Genomic DNA, 18,028 nt, shown 5'->3' on the forward strand with positions numbered 1-18,028 from the left:
GAGGAAGTCATGTGGCTCCTTTGATTGGGGGGTAGTCAGAGCATTGTTTAAAGTGCAGGATTTTTAGTGTGCATCTTTGGGAGCCGAAATTAGTTGAGCCACAGTGCCAAAGGAAAATGCATTTTCAAAAACTGATATGGCTGTTATGTACTAGCAGCCAGCTACAAATCTGATTGAAAGCAAGCACCTTGTTTTAACTGCTGAAATGTTATCAAAACCAGCTCACTAGTTAGCATCACTGACTTTTTTTATTATGTCTGCTAACACTGGTATAATAGGGCTGCAGAAGATGTCCTCATGTCTCAAATGGCTCGTTTAAAAGAAAAAAAAAAAAAAACAAGAAAAAAAAAACCATTGTGGCCGGTCTCTTTGAAACACCTGATGCTGGTGCATTGCAGGCAGTTGGCATCAAATCCCAAACATCTCATCTTGGTTTTGGCACTGAGCATGAAAAGTTTCACCATTCCAGTTTGGTTCCTGTTTTAATTATTTTTTTCACCTCGATTGGTTTAATTGCATGGGCACAAGACATAATTATAAAAAAGATGGTCCATTCTGCTATTTCTAGTGCCCCTTCCAAGCAGAGTAGGTTCAAAAGGAAAACTGATTGCAGCAAGAAAAATGCAGCCATGGGTAGGCAGCACAGCATACTGTTCAGTAAATGAAGTGCGTTGTTGAACGAGATTTTGAAAGTAGACTGAGTATAATACCCAGCTATGTTATCAAGTGGAGGACTTTATAAACATGCGTGCACCGAGTCTGAGAGTTCATGTGGAGTGCATTTTTTTTTTTGCTAGCAGACATTGTTATCCCAGTAGAACCTTAGCAGTGCCACGTATCATGGCACACTGCATCCTGTAAGAAAATCGTTAAGCGATATCCACCCCATTTTTCACATATCCCATGTTTTTGCGTGAATTCAGCTCAAGGGTTCTTGACTGTGTTCCAGAATAGCGATGGTTTGTTAGGGGGCACATTTTTTTTAATGGTATGTCTTTTTCGCCACAATTCTGCGTTAGGGTGAGCATGGCGAACTGCTTGCTTTTAAATTTAGTAATCAGTACTTACATATTTTTTTAACATGTTCTTGAACCAGTTGTTACCTTCTGATTTATCTAAAAAAGTAAGTTTATGTTTGATATGGTGCACATGTCCTTTTATAGTCTAACTGCACTTCTCTTTTTCTTTTTTAATGAGAGTGGTAACTTTGTAGTTGGCAGAAATTGTTTGGAGGAAGATAGTTTAATTGAGAAAGTGATTGCACTTGAATTTGTTTGAACTACATATGTATTTCCTGCTAGCAATTTTAATTAGCCATTCTTGTTGTAAAATATTCTATCAGCATGTTGATTTTTATTAATGGGCTACCATTTAGTAAAACTTTTGCCTGGTATCACTCTGCTACCTCTCAAGTATGATTTCAGTATTCACAAATGCTACATTTTTCCTTCTTCCTGGATACACTTAAGTGCTTGGACTGTGGTGATATAGAAACCAAAGATCTATTGGTATCCAAGGGCACATCGCACAATGACTACAAAATTTGTGTCACGTCGGCTCGCATTAGCAGCTTCTGTCCTTTATCTGTGTTCCTTGCACACACACAACATACCATTGAGCAAGAGTGTTTAGTGCCGCCTTGAGCGTGCCGTTAGCATTGGCTGTTGGTTGGAGCGAAGACGTAGCCCTTGTTTTGGAGAGCCTGCATCTGCAGAAGCTGCATCATCCTGAGTAATTTGTTCTGGTCACTTTATTAACTGTTTGTGCCTACATATCGTTTTAAAAGTTTAAGCGCATTTCCTGCTGGGTAAGGAATTAAGCTTGCAAAAAAAAAAAAAAGTGCGGAGCAATCTGACATTTTGTAATACCTGCTTGCATCGGAGCACTCTTGTTTGGTATGTGTGTGTAGTGCAGCTCAGAATTCCCACTTGCACATCATTTAGCAGAGCTGCCATTTAACATTGTTAAAAATAACTTATTCAGCCATCATTGGCTCTATTGAGATGAAAATGCTGCTGTGCATTAACTTTTGAGTGCATTGATTTGTAATCTCTGTACCCACAAAACCTATTGCACAGGAGCATGAGTCACATTAGTTGCACACTTAAGGTGAACATAAAAGTGAGAAATATTGTTTGGATCATTGCTGTTTCTTTCTAATAGTATGTTGGCATGGTGCACTTGAAAATGATGGAAAAGGTCTTGATGGTGGGTTACTTCAGGAATTGAATTTAGAGGGAGGGGAGTGGAGAAGTGGCCGTCATTTTTGGTAGTTGTCTGTGTAAAAACAAAATAAAAGCTTCAAATTAAAGGGGGGCCTTATGAAAAACGGTAGGGAGGAGGAGGAGGTGTGTACAAATTTTTAGAGGGTGTGTAGGAAAATGAACTGGTCTTGCCACAACAGTGGCTGCATTTTGTTCTCATGAGTGTTATTGCAGCATAGCTTACACAAGGACTGGCAGGCAGGCTTTAGTAAAGTTGGTATGATTGCTGTTTTTGTGCACTAAGATACTGCCTCTTGTTTCTGCCCCGCAGTCTAGATTGGCCCATTACTATTTCAACGTAGTTGCTTAGCTTACTTCATGACCTCGCTGTGCAAGTGGGGCAGCCATCGGACAGTCCTTGCCAAAATGGTCATCAGAGCATGTGGCTTAAGAAATCCCATAATTAACCCCGCCACGGTGGTGCAGGGGTTAGGGCGCTCGAATGCCATGCCCAAGGGTGCTGGATCGAATCTCAGCTGCGGCGGCCTCTTTTCGATGGAGGCGAAAAGTCGGATGTCTATGTGCTATGCGATGTCAGAGCACATTAAAGAACCCCAGGTGGTCGAAATTTCCACTATGGCGTTTCTCATGTTTCTCATAGCCTGAGTTGCTTTGGGTCGTTAAACCCCATGGACCAAACCAAATCCTATAGTTAATACAAGTTTGTTTTGACTAGGCTAAACTGTATTGTATATATTGTGCGTGTGCAATTTGTAAGTTATAACCCTAAGTGCACCATGGAATATTTGTTTTCTGTCTGTCTGTATGTGCAGGCCCATGTGGTCGTTCTAACAATAATAGCTTGTGGCCTGAATGGTGGGATTTTCTTGGGGAACTTCTTTCTCAACTCTTCTTCTGCTCTTTGTCTTTGCCAGGTGGTTACGAACGATATCTGTGATCCTCTTCCTTAACAAGCAGGACTTGCTAGCGGAAAAAATCAAGGCTGGCAAGTCTAGGTTAGAAGAGTATTTTCAAGAATTTGCGCACTACCAAACTCCCTCGGATGGTGAGTGGTTTTCTTCCTCGTCTGTTCTTCTTTCCTTACTTTCCTATTAACCTGTCCAGGTACAATTTCGTATGAGAAGACTGTGATGATTCTTCACCTGTTGCATGGCATGAGGTTGTATTCCAGTCTAGCTGGGCAGTGTCCTTTCGTTGCATATATACATATATTACCCCGGAAGTTTTCATGTTATTTTTTGCCTAATAAAGTCGTTTCCATCTTCAGTCACTAGGAGCTGTGGACAGCTTATTTTCGTGACCTGGAAATTTCTTCAGTGAGGCTGTCGCAGGTTGCGAGTATTTCACTTTAGGCAGAAGTGACTGCCCCTTTGGCACTCCCTTCTTCCACGAGGGGCAATTTCTGCCTGCTTCGTATAGCAGGCATTTGAGCGAGGACAAACTGCAATGGACATAATGCCAGGCTTGAAGGAATACATGCACTCGATGTTTGCTTGCGTGTTTTTCTTCAAAATGATGCGTTAGGCATTAGTATACGTGGATCACCTCGTGCTGTCGGACTATGAATGGCAAAGTATATGCAATTGAATTTTTCTTAACGCTGTTTAAGTTTCATCTATCGAACGATGGCTGTCGTGTGCACTTGGTGTTTGGGTCATGTGAGGCATAAGAAAAACAGCAATATAAGGGCTAATATGTTATTTGTTGTGGTTCCAGCTCTTGAAGTAGGGTGGGTAAGGAAATAAAACTATGCATCAGTGGATAACAGGTTTTTTCATGTCTCACACGGCCTAAACCCCAAGTAAACATCACAGTCATCGTTTGGTTAACTAAAGATTGTATGCAGACGAATATCACATGATGATCCATGTATAGTAATGTGTGACACATTATTTGAAAGGAAACATGCAACTAAACTAGATGTCTGTTGTCCTTTTAGAGCAAACATGATGCATCCAATTGACACATCATAACTCGCAGAAGTGTTGAGTGAGGACACGAAGACAGTGTACAGTATGGGTACCGTACATATGCCAGGTATTGCAAAATGAATGTCTTTGGACATGCATTAATTCTGCCTGGCAGCATTCATTTCTTTTGTGTGTTGAAAATATGAACTCGCTCTTCCCAGAGACTGGTTTTTCTCTTTTTTTTTTTTTTTTTTGCTTGAAAAATATTTCTGGGGTTGTATGAAATTTGTGAATAACGCATAAATAGGTTGTTGTAAAAATTGAGTAATTTACATTGGGAAGAAAAGAGGGGAGGATTTATTATAAGGTGATTATGAGGAAACGAGGGAGGATTTATTAAAAAGTTATCTTGAAAAAAAAAACGTCTCTGTAGCCTCTTTTTGTGTAGCTGAAGGTATTTAGCAGTGCCATGGGCACTGGCAAAATTTTGTTGTTCTTTTTCCACCATTGGGGTTGAAAGGAAGTTTCTTGTCAATGTTGTCAGCCAGAAAAATAAAGAATCACGATGCATCAACGAGTGGGCTAGTCGTATCCAAAGAACTGATATTTGGAATTTTTCGATACATCGAACATTTTCGAATTCACCATAGCTTTACCGCACTGCGTGCTTCACCGCAATGCTTAACTGTGTGGACTGTGCAGTGAAGCATCCTCAAAACCCGATGGGGTCATTTTGCTAAGAGAGACCTTCTCGAGTGCTTTTGAGCTGGAGGGCCTTCCCAACCGTCTGCGTGAAGCTAAGGACTTGATGAAAAAAAAAAAAAAAATTCATCTCAAATGCAGACAACCATCATGCAGGTGCTCATCAAATAAAATTACTGTGATTCAAACGGTTTATGGCAGTTGTTTGAGGCTCATTTGATAATTTAAGCTTTCATTTTATTCAGAGGTCTTTTTCTGGTCCGTTAGCCATTACTTAACTAATATTATCTAGAAATGAACATGCGAGCGTTGAGAAAACTGGTGAAGGCACCAACCTGACTGCATCCTCAAGTAAAACAATCCCCCTTGGTGTATAACCGTACTGTGTCAGCCTTTGAGACATGCCTGATTTCTGCTGTCATTTCTATTTTCATGCTATTCTCCCAAGTTTTATGCTGCTCTCACTTGCCACTTGCATGGCTGCCCCGCTGTGTTCTGGGGCTTTCTATACTGCCTTTTACTGCTGCTGCACTGTGTTCTTTGCATCTCACTTGCATGCTTCATGTCTCATGCTCTGTTTGCCATATTTTGGCTACTGCCGTAACCCTTTGATACCTTAGCTAGTGCATGTAAAATGTGTGTACCACTGATTTGAGCCTGGCTGTGATCTGTCCTGTGGATTCTTGCACATTCTCTTTTGCACATTCTCTTTTGCAGCGTGCAGTTAAATTTTTAATGCAGAGGTTGCATGCCAAGAACTTGTGAAATTGTCCAGCTGTCCACATTATTAGCCTATAAGATGCAGATAATCTAGGTAGAATGTATATCCAGAAACGTGTAGTGGCTGGTTCACTGGGTCATGTGGAAATGAAAAACATTGGGTAAGATTTTCTGCAATCTCCCATTTTCAATCACTTTCAGAATGGGCCAGCAATATTGAGTCATGCTAAAGAGAGTATGGCAGCAAGAACCTAGCAGAACAAGGAGTTAAAAGTTATGTTTTGGCAATTTTATTCTGTGTTCACAAATTCCCAATTGGCACGTCATGTAATGGGAAGTTATAAAACTACCTTGAGAGAAGCCTGCAACTTTTCATTAAATTAAAGCTCTTGTTACATGCATTTTTCGCAATAAATGCAAAATGGGTTGAAAATATTTTTAGTAAATCCCTGTTACTTAACAACAGAAGTGTGGAGAAACATTTAGCAGTTGCGCTGATAAGGACTATAGTAGTTTACCCCCTTTGCTCGCACACTGGCGCTATGAATGAGGTGGGGAAAGTGAGGAAGGCAACCACAGCAGTGATGGAGAGTGAAGGGAGTCATGCTACTTTCTCTAGACATTCATTTGCTAGAGTTCATTATATCAGGGTCAACTGCCACAATACCTTCGTTGCATGGAGTTCACAAATACTCGCTCTTTAATGGGAGCAACGTTGGGGAATTGAGGATTTCATTGCTCGGAGGTTCGTGACATCCAGGTTTTAGTTTTATTTGGTTTTCTGTGACTCAAAGAGCTTCTGATGATTGAGAGTTGCAAATATGAGCACCTGGATTATAAGAGCTTAACTATCAAAGTTTATCAAAGCTTTTGAACCTATTGTAGGTGAATGAAACCAACTTGGTGCTGATGCAAGTCGTGTGGCCTGTCTGTTGCTAACTAGAGAAGTGGTGGCTCCAGCAAAAAAGTATCAATGCGAAACTTCTCGATCACCCTGAAAAACGGCCGGTTGTAATCTTCAAAACAGTACTGCTTTTTAGTGGCTTTGAAAGAAGGTACAAAAAAAGTTCATAATCTACCATTTTGTAGTGGTACTACGAGGGCCGCAAGACACTTTATCATCAGAGAAAGCTTGTCACGAAAACACTGCCTCGGACAGGACTTTGTGTTTACACTTGGTGCAGGATATGAGTTAAGCAAATTTTTCTCAGAGATCTTGTTTGGGATGCTTAAGTAGCCCCACTATCAAGTAGTAGATTTGCAGTTCTGTGTGCTTTCTTTTAGGTCCAATAAAAAAAAAAAATTACTCAAACGGTACCTTGTTGCAACCATTTCAGCTGGCTCTTTTTCAAGGTGACCTACTACTTTACATTGGCACATTTTTCTGATGCGAATGTTTCAAAATTTAGATAGCTAGTCTCAGCTTTGACTTCATGGAACGAAAAATACTGCTGAATAGGCTACTCAGCTGTCAACAACAGCTGAGTCGTTCCATTTGTCTTATACACGCCATATTTTTTTTATTTATTTTTTTTAAATCTTTTATTAAGTTGGGACTTCACTAGTTTCACTTCAGGTTGTTTACCATCCTGGAGTGCCAAAGTTGAACACTTGCACTGAAACATGCTTGCAGGTTAGTTTTTGTATTTGTAAAGCAACTATGCCCCCATATAATTTAATAATCTATTTTTGCAAAACTTATTTTCACTAGTACTTGCATTGCATATAGTGTGATTTGCTTTTTTATTTTGTGCTCGACATATTGAGTGTGCTAGCTTTGCAATTTATTTTACACATTGCTTTGCTTCTGGTGCTGCCTCCCTCATGTAGCCATTGTTTCTTTTTTCTTAAGCTGGGTGTTAAATGCAAGGTGTAAAAATGCAAGTACAGCCTTTGTCAAAAGCTTAGAGCCTAGAGGGTTTGCTTTTAAGCCGTATAGTATGACTTCTTTAACAATTGTGGAAGTTGTAGCCATTGGAGAGGGTAGAATGAAAACTCTTCTCGCCTTCAGCAAGTTTGGAAACCTGGGAATGCATTATGAGCCACAATAGTATGGCTCAGAAGTAGACCCCCTGGGCTCTAAACTTTTGACAAAGGGTGTGCATGACTCTGAAGTGGTATGCCACTGGAGGAAATATTGTTTCTGGCTGTTCAGATAGTTGTTTTCTTTATTAGTAACAAAGGAAAGAAAGCATGCTGGCTTATAATTTATATCAGCTGTCACAGTTGCCTGAACATTTAAAAAGTGGGAAATTCAGTACTCTGAAAATTTAATACAGGTTCATAAAATTGATGAGTCGTCATAGTTACAAAAGTTTGTGCAATTGACATCTGCAAAAATATAAACAATCAAGTGATGGCTTATAGTTTTTATTTCATCACATTTGACTTGATTGAAAAAACTCGAGCACTAGTGAGAGTTCATTCTTAGTAGGCCTAGATGGGGAGGCTGACTACACACAGTGCTACTCAGGACAGGCATTGTCTGCCAACTCCCGTCATACATATGAAAGATTGCTGGCCCTGCATATGGTACATGTTCTTTAGAAATTGCAGAGTTGCTCTAACTCGCAGCAGGGTTGTGTGCAAGCTGGAAAATTTATTTAGGAACCATTACAAATAGTGAATAGTGCCAAGTGTCTTCTTATATGTGGACCTCAGGCTTCAGCTAGTCCTCTATAGTGCAAGTTGTTTGTTCTTTGGAAGACAGCTTTGCTTGCTGTCTTGCTACTGCTATGCTTTGCTGGGGATTCACTTTGCTGTTGTGGCCTTGACTTTTTTCTAGCAGTCGTATTGTCATGTATGTAGTTGCCGTAATTCTGAAAGAGGCCCTGAACCACTCTCTGAGCTTGGCCAGTTGTCACATTCAGTGACTATATTGCCATGAATATTTCTGCTAAGTTACATGATCCTGTGCCCTCACATCTTGAGCAACAGTGTGATCTCTTCTGTTACACCATGAAGGTGTGATGCTGGGGTGATTAGTGGCTGCATTAACCGGTACCTCCACTTTCTACCTCTTTTCAAAATTGTAGTGGCAACCAGGTTTCCATGGTTGAGTGCAAGTCGAGGAATAATGGAGGACAGAATTCATATTGAAGGGCACAGCAATGACTAAATACACTACATGAAATTTTTATGCTGCGGTTGTGCGAGTAACAACAATCATTGTTGGACAGTATCACTCGTAATGTGCCCTACAGTTCCAGAAACATTTTTCATGATTGACCAGGGGTGGTGCAGGGCAACTTTATGGCAATGCTTTCCTTTTACTTGTCTCCACTTCTCTTAGACATTGCTGTTTCTCTCTTGCTCTCTTTTTCTTCCCTCTGTGCCCTGCTTTTTCTCTCTGGCTTGCATCATCAAGAACCACGGTTAAATCCATTTCAACCTGGAACTCCACACAGTGAGCAGAAAAATGCCTCCTTATTTTTGCAGTGTTCTTGTGAATTTATAAAACATTGTGCTAACACAAATTGCTATTGGGGAAAAAGGCAATAGCCAATGGCTTCTCTGTTTTCTTTTTTAAAGTACTGTAGTTATTGTACACCACTCAGTTGTCAAGCTATTGTTAGAAGTCCACCGGAATGTCTGTACGTAATAAGTGAGATTCAAGCTCCACATATCCCTCAGATACTGTTGACAGCTGTGCTTAGCTGGTAAAATGATTTGGGAATAACACACCTGTGATAAGAGGTATACGGATCATCTACCTCACCCTAAAATCTTGCTCAAACAGCAAACTTTTAAATAGCATTTGTGACTAGAGTATTTCAGCTATTAAAGTATTTTTAGCAGTTTTTTATCTATACTCTAGATATATTTTGCTCTAAAATAGTTGTCCTAATTTTTATTACTTGTTTTGATACGTAGCAGATTTCGTATAAAAATTTCACGTCATAGAGGTATCGACTAGGTGGACCCTACCTCATTTGACCCTTTTCTACTAATTCTGTAATTGTGGGGGTTTGTGGCCAGACAAATTGTCTCGGATCTGAAGAAAAAAAAAAAAAAAAAAAAAACATTTTTAATTATGTGCTGATGGATTGTGTTCTAGAAGGACTCTCTGGTCAAAGACAGTTGTAAAGGGTGTATAAAAGCACCTTTTGTTTGATGTCTATCACAGTCTTGTTCCTTGTTCATAGGGCATATATGTGATTGCATCAGTAATTCATTTGTGTGGTATGAGCTGATAGTGTGCATCATCATTGTGTTGATTAAAAAGTGATTGCATGTCGAACCTTGTTATAATAGAGTAGTATTAAGTTCAAACATTCGTTCATTATATCCAATATTCATTTTAAAGGTATGTGCACAAACTCCTGTAAACAGATCTGCTAATATAACCAAGTAAAATGCATTCCAACAAGGACAACGTAAAGGTGCGAAAATGCGCAGATTTTTTTTTATTGAAAGCTTGGAGTAAACATGAAATCTTGCCTTTCGTTCTGTGATGGAGAGCAAAAATGAACACTGAAGTAGGGACGTTGACCCCATGCTTGAACTATTTCTTTTTTAAAAAGCAGCACAATCTCGGCTGCGTCGGTAGCTTCTGCATGGTTTGGAGCTCGCTGTTCTCTTTCAAGCACTTTGCTATTGTTATTACTTGCATCATCTGTAAAAAACAGCTGATTGACAATTTCACGGTCTGTCAGTTGGAGTGCCACGGCGCCAAACCACATTTTCATTAGCAGTGACGAAGTCTTCAAACGTAACATTGGGAAGCACCAACTGATGCGGTGACGAAGCTAGCACACTTTCAGTCCTTCACGGCGCCAGTGGAATGGATGTCTTCAATCAGCACTTCAATCTTCTTCCTCACATTCAAGATTGTCGACGCAATAGGTGCACAACACTCGCAGCCTTCCTAAAAATTGTGGTTTTTATCGCTAGTGAAAGTGCTTTGCGCTTCTGCGTTGCTGTTTCGCGCGATGGAGTCAACGGATTTGCGGAGGGCAGCTCGCACGCTTGGGTCGTTCGGAGTGATGGCAGGGCCGTGTCACATCGAGGTGATGGTTCGGTCACGTACCGATCACAGGTCCGTCAGTCATTCATTGGGGCTAGTTTTTGTCACTCCCCTTACATGGTGTGGCACAGGAACGCATGGGTGGTTTAAACACGCTTCTCCGGTGGACGATTCAAACGATCGAAATATGGCGTTTCCCTGTTTTTTATGGCTCCTTTGTGCATTTTTAGCCATGTGAATGCAGTCGTTATGGCCGATCGAGCATCAAATATTCAATTTTTGTTTCATTATACAGATAAAACTCCCATACAAATAAAGTATAGACCAGCCAAACTGAATATACTTCATTTTATCTGATAATTCGCTATATCCCAGTTAGTTATAACGAGGTTTGGCTCTAACACTTAGCTAGCTAGGTACAAATGGGCACTGAGGGGCTGCTTATTTGCAAACAGCAAGCACCAATATTTTATTTGTGCATATTAAGAAGTAAATAGCTTCCTAGTAAGATTTTACTTTGACCACATTTCAAGAGTGTCAAGTTTTAAACCTTTTGAGAGATGAAGCAGTTGGAATGTTTAAAATGCTAGAGCACATCTGTGAATTGCAGTGATGAGTGTACTGCTAGTTGTGTCACACTGTATGAAAAGGTGAATGTTGCTGCTTATAGCACCTGTGAAAAGGCAGCACATAAGCTTTCAAGCCGAATGGAAACTGAAAATAGTGAATATCTGTCACCAGTAGTATTGCAGATGTGGTCAACCCAATTGCATTCATTGGCTACAGCAGAAGTTTTTTCTTCTTTTAGGTGTTCCTGCATTTTTTTTTGCACAAGTAACATATAATCTTGTACTTGTGCTACGTAGATATGTAAAGCTGTTTGTCTAGTGGCATTTAAGACTCCTAGTGGCATTTGGACTTATGAAGTTTCAAATTCCGCCATGATGATTTCCAAAGGCAGTCGGAAAGATTAGTTTTCTTTTGCCATATGGCCGTGGCACTGCTATTGTCAATTTTTGTTTTGGTAAATTACGGGAATCTTGCTCAAGCAGTAGTGCATATAAGACGTTACATATCAATTCTTTTTTATCATATGAGAGTTGAGTCTTGCTGTGAGCTATTCTTTTACTGGTGCCTCTTTGTCTTTCCCTATAACATAGGCTCTTTGTTAGTGTTTGTTCGTGTATAGTTGTTCGCTCACTGCTTTTTTGTGTTTTTCATGTCTCTTATTAATTTTTTATTTTTTGTAATTATAAATGGGAGGGGGGGGGGGGGGAGGGGGCATGTAAATACGCGTCATTGGTTAGGGCTTTGAGGTTTGGTTTTCTTTGAAGGGCTCCAGAGGCTAGGAAAAAAAGCCAGCAGGACGTTGCATAGGCCACTGGAAATAAACTGGATGCGATTTCATGTAACTCTTATTTAAATTCAACTGATCCTAGAGCGAAAGCTCTACTACTACATGTACAACCAATACCGTATTTACTCGCATAATGATCGCACTTTTTTTTTTTTAAATACTGACGCAAATTTCGGGGTGCGATCATTACGCAGGGTAAATTTTCTACAAAAAAGTTTTGAGCACTGAAAACGCAAACAAGTTGCAGGTCAGACGTCTTAGAACATATATCTCGATTACAACCAAAAATAAAAGCTGAGTAAGGCTTACCTTCGCAATAAACACGCACATTAAGCATCACATGAAGTGCACAATGCCCATTTATTTTTTTTCGTCAGTACTCTAATCAGTCTGAATCCTCGCCATCCTCGCTTTCACTGCTGCACGACTCATCGGAAACGGCAGTGTCGTCGCTGGGAGCATCTTCACAATCCCACAGGAAGTCATCTTCCGTTCCATCCAAAGCGTTAGATATGCTTTCATACGCGGCTGGGAGCCGCTGGCACAACGACGTCCGCCGCCTCAGGGAAAGTCCATTCCGTCGCATAAAGCGAGTCGTCCAACCGGAGCTAGCGCGGAAATCCTTTGCGGCGATTCCCAGCTTCCTGGCAGTTGTGCGCGCCTGCGTCTGTATCATTTCTAATGACACTGCACAACCATCCTTGCGCAGGTCCCTCACGTATTCTAGGACCGCCTCCTCAACACGAGGGAACTTGCCCGTTTTGGGTCCACGGAAAGCCTGCCGTGTTTTGTTCGTAGCCATCAGCTTCACGCGCTGCTTCTTCCAATAGCGTATCCTCACTTCGTCCACGCCGAAATGCCTACCAGCAGCGCGGTTGCCATGCTCCAGTGCATAGTCGACAGCCTTGAGCTTGAACGCGGCGGTGTAACTGGCATACCGCCCCATGGTGAAATGGCGTAAACTCGCACAAAAACACAAAGCACGCTATGACGCTGCCAAATTGCAAAATGGCGAACGCCGCAAAGCATGGAATCATGGGAACTCCAACGTTACTAGACTAGGTTGGGAACTCGTCGGAATGCATTCGCTGCGGGATGACTGCAGATCAACCACCAGGCGGCTCCATGTTCGGGGTGCGATCATTACGCGGGGAATTTAAAAAATGGAATTTTGACCTCAAAATTCAGGGGTGCGATCATTACGCGAGTGCGATCATTATGCGAGTAAATACGGTATTTTCATCTCACTCCGACTCAGTGACCTTGAAATAGACCAAGATTAAACCAGGCATCCTCCAAGGCTAACAAAAAATTATGTAAATATAAATTGATTTATACGAGAGGAAAGGCACAGTAGCTGAAACTCTTCTCTGTGGATATCTACACCATGCTATAAGGGAGGGAAGGTGGGATTAAAAGAACAGTGAAAGGTGTCATAGTGACGGTTTTCGGAGTAATTTTCGATCATCTGAGGATCTTTAATGTGCACTAGCATCACACAGCATGTGACGCCTTTGTGTTTCTCCATCGAAACATGGCTGCCACAGTCTATTTCGAACCTGGGAACTCCGGCTCAGTAGCCGAGTGTGTTAACTCTTTCATTACCAATGGGGAAAAGGCTGTTTTTAAAGGTTTCTGACGAACATTTTGCTGTGAATTATACAAGAGATAAAAACTGGTAAACTGCATGCCACTGGTAAAAATAGAATTCATATTAATTCGAAAATAATTTCATTTAACGCAAATACTCAATGCAAATATTGAAAAAAATCTGGGAAGCAGAAAAGTAGTTGAATAGGAATAAAAATGTGTAATTTTCAAGATACCAATTGAAAGATAATTGCAAAAATTTGTAAAAAGTTCTAGAACCTTTCTAGTGCACCAATCACCAAATCGCCATCTTAGACACCGCACTTACATTCAATGATAGCGGCGTGACCCAAGTTTGCCCTGTGATAGTTCCAGGGACAACCCATGGCATTTATATGTTGGATGGTCGCTATATTGTGACATCTTTGTGCGGAGTGGACTATTGTTGAAATTAGTTTATTTAGTTTACTAAAAGTGGCACAGGTTACAAGGAGGCTGCAGAAGTGAAGCGACTAGTCTAAGAAATCGAAACTGGCTCGGGGACTGACTGCATTACTGGCTACTGAATAGAAGTTTTAGTGCATTTTGTTCTTGCCACAGAATGGACATCAATATGTTTTCACCTTCGACCTTGAACCTCTCACAATGCCATTTTTTAATTTCACTTATTTTATGCTTGGAGCTTTTGCTTTTTTATGTTTAATCCATTATTAGAAACGCAAGAACAGATGGAAGGCTAGACATTCTTCCAGCTTTATCATCATAGTGATGCAAAGCTATAGGAAAATTTGAAACAGCCCTACCGCACACAACCACAAAAGATAGACGGCCGACTAGACAGAGAAGACTAGTGGTTATGTGTGGTAGCGCTGTTTCAAATTTTCTTATATAGTCAAAATGAACCAACTCGCCCAAAAAGAAGTGTTAATGATGCAGGGGTGGAAGCACTGCTCCATTTGCTCCATTCTGCTCCAAACTGCTTTCCCTGCTCCATCCTGCTCCAAAAGGCAATATTGCTCCAAAACTGCTCCATACCTTAATGTTTTGCCATCAAATTCAGCAGAACCTGGTTTTACCACTCAGTGGACCTAGGAAACTTTTCTGTCTGCAATGAACTACGAGTTGTTCTAATGATTCTACTGTGAAAACAAGCACATGCTTGACCCTCGAGCCTCTTGGTAAGAAAAATGTACCAAACCTACATCAGGCAAAAACACACTTGAAGTATTATAGGGCGATGCCACATAGGTGCAAATCACTATAAATTTTCTGAAGACTGTTGGAAAGCCATACATGGCATATCCTTAACGTGTTGAACTTAAGATAGCCCCAGTGTCGCTAAAGCAAAAGCATGAGAAGCCACTTACAGAAGCTTACAAAGTAAATCATCTGAAGAGGAGAAAAGGCTATCCATGAGTGCTGTTAATCCTCCTTGCAGGCAGCACTGACCAGTGCTAAGGAATTTATCGACACAAGCACAGGATCGAAAAGGATATGCACAAGATAGCATAAATGCACTGCTCATTGATGTGAATTTCAGACTAGTGGTAGTGCTTGAGTGCATCAAAGTACTTTGGTAAACTCCATGTTTGAATCTATCAGGTGGCGGAAAGCTTTTAATTAGACTTGATTTTCAGACATGAAGCGTAGAAAAAGCATTCCATTTGCTAGTGTTGTTTCAAATTGTTGCTCAGGTCAGCTGTGATACTTGAAGCATCTGTACATGTTTTGGCTGTTTGTCTTGCCTTGTCAGATATACATGCACAGTCAAGCTCAGCATCGAACATAGAAAAAAAAAAAAGGAGGAATCAGAATTGATTTCTTTATGTTAGGAATAGAAAATTGCAGTTATTTAAAGCATTAGATCCTAAAAACATGCTCCAAAACATAATTAGCATGCTCCAAAACTTGTTTCACTGCTCCAAAGCTACTCCAAAATGGCATCATTACTGCTCCAAAATGCTCAAGCCTGCTTCCACCTCTGATGATGCAAAGCTACTGAATAAAAGTGGTAGCATCTGTCCAGTAGGTTTTCTAGTAGGAAAGCTTTATTTTATGAAAACAACAAACTAAAATATTGGAAACTAAAATCTCAAAATCTTGAATATTCGCTGCAAAACCAACATTCCAGTGAACTTTTCGCTACCAGGAGAAAGATTGTTGTTCTTTATAGGTTTCTGACAAACGTTTTTGCTGCAAATTATGTGAGCCAAAAACAGGTAAAATACATACCATTGATGGAAGTAGAATGCACATTCTGAAAACATGTAACACAAATACTCAGTGCAAAATTGGAAAAAATATCTGAGAAGCACAAAATTAGTTGGATGGGAATAAAAAAATCGGAATTTACAAGATAACTCTTTAAAAAATTAGAAAATAAATTTTGGAACTTGCAAAATGTTTTAAATCTTTCTTGAAACTTGTCAGCAAAATGTTAAAATTATACCACAGATGCATTTGGAGGCAATTTTTTTTCTCATTTTACTCGAAGAAGGCTAATTTCAGCGTTCAGTCTGCAATACATTTTACTCTCCAAGAAGAAAAAAACATTTCAAAGCACAATTTTTTTGCTTAAGTTTGATAACAGTACTTTAAACCAATCTCAATTTCAACTAAGATTGCTTTATAGAATGCCGAAAAAAAATTAAGAAACAAAGTATAGCTGACCTAGCAAACTGTGACAAACTCTTGACATGAAAATTAAAAATGTGATGAAATCAAATAAAGTACACAGACATTTTCGTTTACCAAAAGCCAGATGACAAAGCATTCGATAGCTGTACTGCCATTGACATGTTGCGGGTGAACGTGTGAGCTTCATTGATGTACAGACGCGACAGTGAACCTGCTACTGCAGATCCGCTGAACTGCTGCGTTTTGTGGATGCTGGACCGCATAGTCCTCACAATCCCTGGGGTGAAGCATCCTCAAATCGCAGCGGGGCGAATAAAGTTTGAAAAATCAAGCAATCAGTCGCAATAATGCATCCGAAATTTCTGGTGCTTATATACCTTAGCATGTAATGAGCACATCCTAGAAGTCTCAAATCGTAATTTTCGGTCGGTGACTGTAAATGCATACTTGTTGGTGTTCAAGAAGATGGCATTTAGAACTGCCAAGGTTAAAAATAAAGGTGTGAAGAAAACTGCTTCTTTGGCAAACCTCTTTTACTGACGCTCCTTAGCAGCTAGAAGGCCTACTACGAAGCGTCAATGTAAGGTCGAGACCCGAAATTATACTTGGCAAAAACAAAACCCTTTGTTGCGATGGCGGAAGAATGTCTCCCCATTTATTGCCGATGCACTAAAGATGAGAAATATATCAATCATGCCATATTTCCATCGGGTGAATGATCTCCAAAGAAGAACAAACAAATTAGAGGCACGAATCGAAACGCATACATACGCAGCTGTTAACGTTCCGGACTATTGTTGCAGAGTTTCAATATTCTAATTAAAATTCAAGGATGCAACGTCGTCTTCTAAGCCCCTGCTGCTGATAGCATTCAGTAACTTTGCTCCAGAGGCAACAAATTTGCCTGAAACTTTTTTTTGCGAGCGAGCGCTGTTCCGAAGGTTGATGGCACGTTGGGATCATTCCATGCCATATCCTGAACTTCAAAGCGTTTGAAAGATAGCTGCCATTCGTAAAAAAATACAAACCACGTCTAAAACAAACGTATAGTGTCTGAAGTACAAACTAGAGGTCCGTTCGATTCAACTCCACATTCTGCACCATTTCCGTAAAGCTGCAGTAAGCCACGAAGTTCGCACCGGCTGCGTCCTAATTGAATGATAGTCCCGGTTGACTTGATGAATTTTAAAATAGTACATGACAACGAAGTTTTGCCATTAACCAGCCACAATATTTTTGGCTCGTGCGTTTTAACAAACGGCGAAAAGGCCAGAGTTAATTATTTCACTTGTCAGCAAGGCCACGATCGAGTTCGCCAAGAAAACGGCCACGTGTACTTCACATGCTGATTATATACTTCATCGTAATGCAGTGTTGACATTGTGGGGATTCACAATCCCCTTCCTCTATTATAACGCCCGCGCGTAATTAACACGCTTGATTACGCGCGCTGGCAGAGAGGTTGGCGGAGGAGAGGGCATGCTGGCCACTCCCCGCCGCCTCCCGGGTCCTGCGGCGACGCTGCCGCGGGCTTCCCGCTTTCCTGCCGGCGTAACCGGGAGACCTCCTCTCTCGTTCCGTGTCGAGGAGCGCGACTGTAGCAACTCGCTCGGGGTTCTTCGGCGAATGGGCGCGCAGTTCATGATTTCTGCCGACGAGATCACCGCCGTCACCGAGAATCGCCCATTGACTGTAGGCACTTACCGCAACGGGATGTGAGCGAGAAGCCGTGTCAGGTGAGAAGACTCTTCCTCTCACCTCCCTGGCGCACTTCTCCATTAGGTGGTTTTTATTTCACCTCCGTACGCGGCGTTCGCTCGCTACAGGTCGGTTGTATTTGTGTGCTGTCGACTTGCCGTGTACAACTGCTCGGGCAAATTAAAGCTTGTTCGAGTACGCAACTCGTGTTTGTCCCCTCTGG

General features: G+C 41.0%; 1 protein-coding gene across 2 annotated transcripts in view; it reads left to right on the plus strand.

The window, feature by feature from the left end:
- The window catches only part of Galphas (G protein alpha s subunit), a 128,858-nt gene that overhangs the window by 63,933 nt on the left and 46,897 nt on the right, over positions 1 to 18,028 (plus strand). The window contains exons 9-10 of one of the 2 annotated variants that reach the window (XM_084589916.1): positions 3,140 to 3,270; positions 8,925 to 8,963. In XM_084589916.1, coding sequence (XP_084446042.1) covers positions 3,140 to 3,270; positions 8,925 to 8,963 — 170 coding nt within the window. The remainder of the gene's footprint in view (positions 1 to 3,139; positions 3,271 to 8,924; positions 8,964 to 18,028) is intronic. The other variant, XM_084589917.1, reaches the window with a different exon arrangement.

The sequence above is a fragment of the Amblyomma maculatum genome, chromosome 1 (genome assembly GCF_055883805.1).
Source record: "Amblyomma maculatum isolate TAMU_Amacu chromosome 1, ASM5588380v1, whole genome shotgun sequence".
NCBI classification, from domain to species: Eukaryota; Metazoa; Arthropoda; class Arachnida; order Ixodida; family Ixodidae; genus Amblyomma; species Amblyomma maculatum.